The 8,333-nt window shown below is 42.0% G+C and overlaps 2 protein-coding genes across 2 annotated transcripts in view; both read right to left on the bottom strand.

Annotated features, from left to right (window-relative positions):
• The window catches only part of RPL39 (ribosomal protein L39), a 3,728-nt gene extending 2,754 nt beyond the window's left edge, over window positions 1-974 (bottom strand). Inside the window, exons 1-2 of the mRNA XM_010569143.1 lie at window positions 891-974; window positions 733-832 (exon numbers count right to left, since the gene is read on the bottom strand). Of these exons, the coding sequence (XP_010567445.1) occupies window positions 733-832; window positions 891-974 (184 nt within the window). The remainder of the gene's footprint in view (window positions 1-732; window positions 833-890) is intronic.
• The window catches only part of UPF3B (UPF3 regulator of nonsense transcripts homolog B (yeast)), a 7,867-nt gene continuing 393 nt past the window's right edge, over window positions 860-8,333 (bottom strand). Inside the window, exons 2-10 of the mRNA XM_010568957.1 lie at window positions 8,147-8,253; window positions 7,903-8,009; window positions 6,316-6,414; window positions 5,304-5,414; window positions 4,552-4,595; window positions 3,697-3,885; window positions 3,050-3,201; window positions 2,028-2,340; window positions 860-1,169 (exon numbers count right to left, since the gene is read on the bottom strand). Of these exons, the coding sequence (XP_010567259.1) occupies window positions 1,023-1,169; window positions 2,028-2,340; window positions 3,050-3,201; window positions 3,697-3,885; window positions 4,552-4,595; window positions 5,304-5,414; window positions 6,316-6,414; window positions 7,903-8,009; window positions 8,147-8,253 (1,269 nt within the window). The 3' untranslated portion in view covers window positions 860-1,022. The remainder of the gene's footprint in view (window positions 1,170-2,027; window positions 2,341-3,049; window positions 3,202-3,696; window positions 3,886-4,551; window positions 4,596-5,303; window positions 5,415-6,315; window positions 6,415-7,902; window positions 8,010-8,146; window positions 8,254-8,333) is intronic.

The raw sequence follows: 8,333 nt of genomic DNA on the forward strand, positions 1-8,333 counted from the left end.
GGGGGCGGCGCGGGCTCCGCGGCCACGGCGCCCCCTAGCGGCCCGGCGGACCCGCCGCGGCGCAGACCGAGCTGAGTGAGGGACGGCGGCGGCACGAGTTTCTGCGAGTTTATTGGTTTTAGTACAAAATCGCTATGGCTAAAATTCGCTAGCTGAGGAGGAGCTGCTACTGGTGAAGTCTCTTTCTGGGCTGTAAAACAATACTTCAAGTTATGATGGAGGATGAAGCGGTACGGAGAGGGCAGGAGTTAGGAAACGTTTCAGACACTCGAGAAGGGAGAATGCTGGAAAAGAACAGGATGCTCAAACCAGCTACATTTGATTAAGAGTAAGCGTTTCAACGTAGGTAGACTTTACACGAGAATTTGTCAAGAAGTATTCCAATATTAAGCCAGCTTATTCATACACTCCAACTTAGTTACTTTATCCAGAGACCCGCTAAGGAGGAAGGTCTCTCCCTCCCTAACATTATTACTGCAATGCCAGATGTTCTCCTCTTTACATGCCAGAGGGCTCCCATTCACTGGTACCTCAACAAGCCCAGCCTGCGTACCTGTCTCAGTGCTAGACTGAGATAATTTAGCTATCGCTGCCTCAGGTCGGAGCGCCACACAACACAGCAACACCTGTGTTGGCTCCGGGCAACTTCAAGCTCGCTCTGCTTAAGTGCATCAAACACACAGTAAAGCTGTAAAGCTCTGGCTTTAGATCCAGGTGTCATCTCCTCCTGACCACATGACTCGTTATCATACTTAAGGCCATAAAGTCTTTCTACTTTGCAAAGATTCTCTTCTCTGTTGTAGTTAGATGCTGGGAAAATAAATTCAAATAACTGAAAAGACAATGAGAACACATTTCAAATTCCGAATCTACAGCTGAGGTTCTTTAACCAGAAACATCCAACAGCACAATGCCCCCTTTTCTTCCTTTGTTCCTTCTTCGCTTCGAAGGCACTTCTGGATTGCGTAGTACATGCTCTTTGGCTGCACAGACAGTCAGAACACATAAGGCTTGCATGCTAGTCACTCCTCTTCCTTCATATTACTCGTCTCACTCTCTTGTTTCTTATCCGCTCCCTGATCTGTGGGCTTCGCAGCACTGTCTTCATACTGACACAATCTGCTTCGGCTTCGGGCTCCTGGCTGGTACAGCTGCATTGCTGGACGATCCTGAAATAAATCAAAACTATTTAGACTCTTTCATAGCCCCATGCTATCATGGTTATTATGGCATCAGTGATATTAGAAATGGCTCAAATTCAAACTTTTCAAGGTGTTCTAAGTTAAATTATTCCACCACGGTGGCAATGTAATGTCAACTGTCTCAAATCGAGGTTGTCTCTGTTGTAAGGCTACATCCCTGTTCAAGCCTCAAAGAACACTGCACATAGTTGAAGTTATTTGTAAAGACTTTCCTCTCGAGACGGGTACAGCTGACCCTCTCTCAGAATAGAGGCCAACTTTGAAGCTTCTTCAAAACCTTGAGTTTCATTTGTACATGATAATGACTTAGGTGACATGGAAAACTTGCACACTGACGCTGCAAAGGGATATTTGCAGAGTGTATAAAACTAAACTCAAGACATCATTTCTTGAGTCTACAGGAGATGTCATATTCTGCATGTAGCAGTCTTGTCCCTGTTTTGGAGGAACCTGTTCAATCACACTCCCATTTTGAGATGTATTTTCAGGCATGTATAGCATCAGCAGAGATACAGGTAGATTACTGATGCTCTACCAACACCTTAAAGATACAGCCTATGGCATAAGTCAGCAAATGAAAAGGGATCAGTGTCTTTACAATTTGGCCCATGGTATCTTGGCTTAACTCCTATACAGTGACAAGAAATATCACAAACAGTTTAGCAAAGTTTAGTGGACAAACGGGCAAACTTTCTAACGATGTTACCAGAACAGGAAGAAGTTTCAACAGAGAAACCACATGATTCTTTCCTTGAAGTGCTTTTATCCTAAACCCCACAAACTGGTCCCTATGAATCAACATATTAATTTAAAGAAATCCAGCACCTTATTTCTGATACGATCCCTCTTAATTGTATCCTCTTTTTTATCGTCTTTGGTTACTTTCTCAGATTTGTCCATGCTGCTGGTAAAGTCTGTAAGATCACTTTTCTTTCCCTTTTCTCTGAGTAAGTCTCTCTCCTTTTTCACCTCTTCCTCTTTTCTTCTAAAAACCTTCTCTTTATCAAAGCGCTCTTTCTGCCTCCGACGCTCCTCTTCTTGGCGTCTCAGTTTCTCCCTCTGTGCTCTCTCATATTCTCTGTATCTTTCAAAATCTCTATCTCGGTCCCTGTAGTCCTTTACACACTCATCTTCTGATCTGTATGAAAACAAAACTGAAAATTAAGCTCAAACGATTCATCAAACAGAGCTGGGAGATCAATGTAATACTGGCGTAAATTTGCAATACGAAGACGACACATTGGTAGGTTCTAGGGAGCTTTTGGGAAGCTGTGATAACCTGAGTCATGCATGATAACCAGAGATGACACTGACTGCTAGCATTTCCTAGCCTTCTACTTGCATAGCTGGCTGAGTCTCCTCTGGCTTTGGAAAACACCTGAATTTCTCTGTCTCGTCTCATTTCTCACATGGCAGAACTGAATCTTGAACAGATCACAGAGCTGTTGAGAATTATGCTTTCCGCTTTGACCTTTTACAAGACTTAAAGGGACTAGTCAACTGGAGTACACCTCTCCTCTTGCCATGGTTGTAATTCTCTCATTGCAAGGACAGTGCTCACAACCTGTTGCAGTCACCTACACCTGGGCTTCTTTTGCAGAATTCCTACAGCGAGTTGCAAAAATATTAAAATTTGTCCACTAGTGAAGACTTGCCAGGTAATTCACACAGCTTTCTGTACTCACAGGGATGCGTGTTGCCACAGAGAACACATCCCATGCCTTGTATCAGAAAAATAATTTGAAAGAAATTTCAAAGCATGGTCATGGCAGAGCAGCCTAAGCCTTGGTACGATCAGGAAACAAGTTATATATACATATATATATTTATAGCAAGTACTAGAATACTTTTTTGCCTTCTCTTCTTTTGTCTCCCCATCAGATCGTTTGGCAGATGCACTACTCGCATTTTTTTCCTCCCTCAGAGTCTCTTTTTCCAGTTTCTTGGATTTTTCTTTTCTCTCCAAGTCTTTTTCATCTTTTTCAGGCTTCTTAAGTAGCTACAAAGAAAACAGAAGTCTCAACTAAAAAGCTCACTCTAATACATATTGTCTGGCACAACACCGAAATTGCATCAAAGGAACTGTAGTCCAGTAAGAAACAAGCATTAAAGTAATATTACTGCAAATCGTAGTACTTCTAAAAGCTGGAGTGTATGAGTAAGCATAAGCCATACGGCTGACTAGGATTTTTCTCCTAAAACAGGCCATTTTAGAAAGCTTAAAAATAGTCTCCATTCCATAGTGAATTCACAATTCTGTTTAGCACAACATGTACAACAGTCACATGACAAAAGCTTTAAATATTACTATGAAGCATTACAGCATGTAAACCTTTACAATGCCTAATATTGAATATTACAAAAGAGTGGTAATTTACTAACACCAAACTCATGTGATTCTTCACACAATACTCAGAGCACATTTTGAGAGACTGATATACAAATAATAGGGGAAAGGGAGCGTAACAGTTTATAATAAAGAACTGTTCTAGACCTTAATCTTTGGTTCTTCTTTTGATCTGTCTCTTTCTTTTTCTGGGCATCTGTCTACCTTCTTCAGTTTTTCTGCTTCTTTTCTCTTCCTTCTCTCCTCCTCTTTCCATTTTCTTCTTTCTTCTTCTCTTTGTCTTTTTCTTTCCAATTCTCTCCTCCTCCTCTCCTCTCTTTTTTCTTCTCTCAGTCTCTGTGTGTGTAAAAGCAAAGAGAAATAGTGTATTTCTACACTAGAAAACATCCCCTTAAGCCTAACACGATACCCTGCCACAAAGTGATAGAGTATTTCATCACCAAATAACTCACCACAAAACCACCCCTATTATAAAAGTCCTGTCGTCTCTATTGTTCCGTTGTGAACCTGAACGTGTTACAGCAGCATTTCTTTTTTTGAAATCTCGCTCATAAGCCTTGATTTGTACTGTCTTAAGAAAACCAAACACAACACTAGCCTCAGCCTTTATCACTCTAATTTTAATTAAATTTGCCCCATCTGTGGTTTTCTCCATCACTAAAAGTTAAAATGAGATTGTGTGCTAGGAGAAAGATCATCTACAAGGACCTCAGCCATAACTGCATTAAAAATGAAGCATTAAAATGGAATCTGGTTTGGCAGTGCCACAAGAGACATTTAGCTGTGACCAGAATGCACACAGAGCACCAACATTCCTACAAAGGCCAGCATTCTAGTAGTTTAAAGTACGTGAACCACATGTTAACAAGTAAGTTGGGTCAGAAGCTGCTTCTTCAGGAGGGCAGAAACATATCAGTATATGCGTAGCAAAATACACACCCATGCTTTAAATGAGCAAATTGTACATGCAAGCAACAAGAAGATTCTTGAGATAAGTCTTACCTGTTTATTTTTCAAGAAGTTCAATAAAGGAGTAGTCTTTTTAGCTAGAGAATATATAAAACAAATGTAAACAATTTGCCTTATCCAATACTGCAATACCTACAAGACCCTTTATGAAATGAAGGAGCCTTATGAATGATCCAGCCTATCTCCTCTCACATACAGCAATACAGCAGTGAAACAAGTATTCCAATCCTATCCCTGAACAGTGGCAACTATTAGGATCCTATAAACTTCTTTAGGACACTAATACGATAATCCAGTACACCTGCCTGTAAAGGGATATTCGGTCTGCATTAGGCTTTTCCCAGATTCTCTTGCTTTGAAAGAGATACCTGTAACACACTTAAAAGGAGCATTCTGGTCATTTTTGTGGTATTTTACCCGACCACACTATCTCTTAACTCGTGCCTGCACAGAACATCACTGGTCACAGCATTTAACATTAAACATCACTGCATCTCGCTGAAAGGCAGCCACTCCACAGCCTAGTCTGGCTAACAAACATCTGACGAGCAGCTTAAAACACGAAGGAAGGTTATCACATGAAACTTAAACCTAGAAAAGAATTTAGAGCATGGGAGCAAAATAAAATACACTGAACAATATTAGCCTAAAGGCTTAACAAACACCAAGCAAGCACACAAAAGAATTCAGTCTCCTCAAGGCTGAGGAATCACAGCTTCAAATTACACCACATACATTTCTTTGTGCTCTAGGAAAAGGTAACTATAGTGCATAGATTTCCATACCTATTAGCTCTTTGTTTCTTGCCTCTATTTCCTCCAGCAAAGTTTCAGGAGTGGAGGTTAATTTTTCATCATCTGCACTGTAACTTTCCAAAAACTTCTTGTACTCTGGATCTACAGGGGAGGGGAAAGGGGAAGAAAAAAATAAAAAAAAAAGAAAAAAAAATACACTGTAGCATGAAAAGAATCTGCATTGCGCACTGCTGGAATTCTGGGTTAGATTTGCATAAATTGTGTTGTTTATATGTCACCTTTTCATAAGCTGGCAGCTCTCAAATGAGCTGCTGCATTATGTTTGTTCAGGACAATCATATTTAGTAGATTTGCAGCTGACAAAGCAGTGCTAACAAGCTTCCCATATAATTAAGCAAACATTCTACTGATAAGCTACAGTGTCACAGTGTCCTGGTTTCAGCTGGGATGTAGTTAACTGTCTTCCTAGTAGCTGGTACAGTGCTATGTTTTGAGTTCAGTATGTGAAGAATGTTGATAACACTGATGTTTTCAGTTGTTGCTCAGTAGTGTTTAGACTAGAGTCAAGGATTTTTCAGCTTCTCATGCCCAGCCAGGGCACCTGACCCAAACTGGCCAACAGTGTATTCCATACCATGTGATGTCCCATCTGGTTTAGGAACTGGGAAGTGGGGGGGCAGGGAATCACCGCTCGGGGACTGGCTGGGTGTCGGTCAGTGGGTGGTGAGCAGTTGCCCTGCGCATCATTTGTACATTTCAATCCTTTATTACTACTGTTGTCATTTTATTAGTGTTATCATTATCATTATTAGTTTCTTCTTTTCTGTTCTATTAAATCGTTCTTATCTCAACCCAGGAGTTTTACTTCTTTTCCTGATTTTCTCTCCCATCTCACTGGATGGGGGGGGAGTGAGTGAGCGGCTGCGTGGTGCTTAGTTGCTGGCTGGGGTTAAACCACGACACACAGCAAAAATATTATATTCAAATTATTGCTAGGACTTTCAAGTCTACACATGCAAAACAAACTAGCTAGCTGCTATACCATCTTCGATAGTTCCAGTTTTGGCATCCTTTTTCTTACTCTTCTTTTTTGCAGCTTTTTGGAAAGGTGCAAACTCAACTATGGCAGCATATTCCTGACCTGTTAAGAGGAGAGGGAAAGATACATTAAAATAGAGTATATTGACCGTGTCTAAAGCAGGAAGATAAGCCTCAGAAGAAATATGCAATACTAGAAGAGACAGCATAAAAAAACCTCTTGTATTTTGAAAGCCATTTAATGAAAAAAAAATTTTAGAGACAGCAGAATTCACAAACTAAACACTCTCACTATGTTAACAAAACAGGAAATTCACAGACTCACAACAAGAAGGAAATGCTAGCTTTAAGACTGCCCATAACTGTCAGTTCAGCCACCTCAGCTACACTGCACCATGTAATATCCTCATCCTACAGACTGTGCATTCACTGCGCAAGTAGAAGGGAATATTTTAAGCTAATGCAACCGAGGCAAGTCTCAATTTTTGGCAAAATACAACAGAATGCAACACATTACAAGCAAGCTTTAAAGTTTTATCTTCTGACAAGAATGCTACATTTATGGCTGCATAAATCCAATGTTGCTGTTGGGTATGGCAAATATAGCGTGCTGTTACACTGCAAACCAGCTTACTTAAAAGATCTAGGTGTTTTAGAGCCTCATCGTGCAACCCTCCTAAATAAGGAAGAATCTTGTGGACAGAGCTGTGTGTCACATAAAACACCTGGCTGGATGAAGCGTAAAACACGGACTTGCAATAAAGTTCAAGGTGAAATCCTTAACCTACTGAAGCCAACAAGAAGATTCTTGTTAAAGCTTTTGCTAAATGTGTAAATTTCAGGTCTATCAATGAGACTAACAACTTCCAGTGTTACCCAATGTAAACAGTTTTGAAATGCAAAATTTAAAAACGTGAGATGTACCGAATACCTAACATGTATTTAGAAAAAAGGTAAGTGGCGACTAAATACTTGGATGTTTAACCAATGAATTAAACAAAATATTTGTTTCCTACAGATTAATGTCTCCAGAGAGCAGTCACTTTCACATCTTAGACTGCAAGGAAGAAGCTGCTCCTTTTACCGAATCAAGATGACTCACTCAGTTGTACATTGGAACAAGTAATAAACTGAATTAAAAACTGACAAAAAATAAGTCCTGCTGTTAGAAGCATACAGAACAGGTGAGGGCAGTAGCAGAGGGCGGCATCGTTGACCTCAGCTTCGTTTAGTTTGGACAGCGACACCACCTACCCACTTTCGCTTTTCAGACTTTATACTCGGGTATGACAATGCAAGTACTAACCTCAGTAACGTGGCAACTGGTTTTATATTGATACTGCTACTACCTTGATGTACACTTAACTGGGTTTTACACATAATATACAAAACCAATTTAGATTAGTTTCCGCAAAGCGCAAGACATTTTCTTTGTTCTGTGAAATGCTGCGTGACATTCATTTAAGGCACTAAACCCAAACAAACCTGAAGGGGCACGTTAGGCTGCTGACACCCACCCCTCTCAAATTCAACCAGCCCGCTGCACGCACACTGGGAAAGATGCGAACAGAGCCGAGCGCCCTTCACTTGCCTTTGTGATCGACAAAAACATAGCCGTCAAAGCGATCCCTGAAGAGGACTATGTCTTCCTGGTTTTTAAAGTTGATGTAGGCTCTCGAGAACATGTGAGGGTACAAGCTGCAGAAAGACAAGACCCAGAGACCAAGGATGACTTCGGTGGCGGCGGCGCGGCTCTGCGGGCCCGGCGGGCCACACCGGCGGCTCTCGGGAGCCGGCCGGGGCGGTGCCTGGGGGTGAGGGTCCGGCGGCCGTACCTGGAGTCGTTGGCGAAGAACTCGAAGTAGTCGTGCTCGGGCAGGGGCTGGAGGTGCTCCTCCAGCTGCTCCTTCGTCAGGCTGGGCGGCAGCCGGCGGATCACCACCTGCGGCACGACGGCGGCGGCCGTTAGGGCCGGCCCCCCCCTCCCACCGGCATCCCTTCCCACCCGCATCCCCTCCCTCC

Source organism: Haliaeetus leucocephalus, unplaced genomic scaffold (genome assembly GCF_000737465.1).
Source record: "Haliaeetus leucocephalus isolate CR32 unplaced genomic scaffold, Haliaeetus_leucocephalus-4.0 Scaffold262, whole genome shotgun sequence".
In the NCBI taxonomy this organism is placed as follows: domain Eukaryota; kingdom Metazoa; phylum Chordata; class Aves; order Accipitriformes; family Accipitridae; genus Haliaeetus; species Haliaeetus leucocephalus.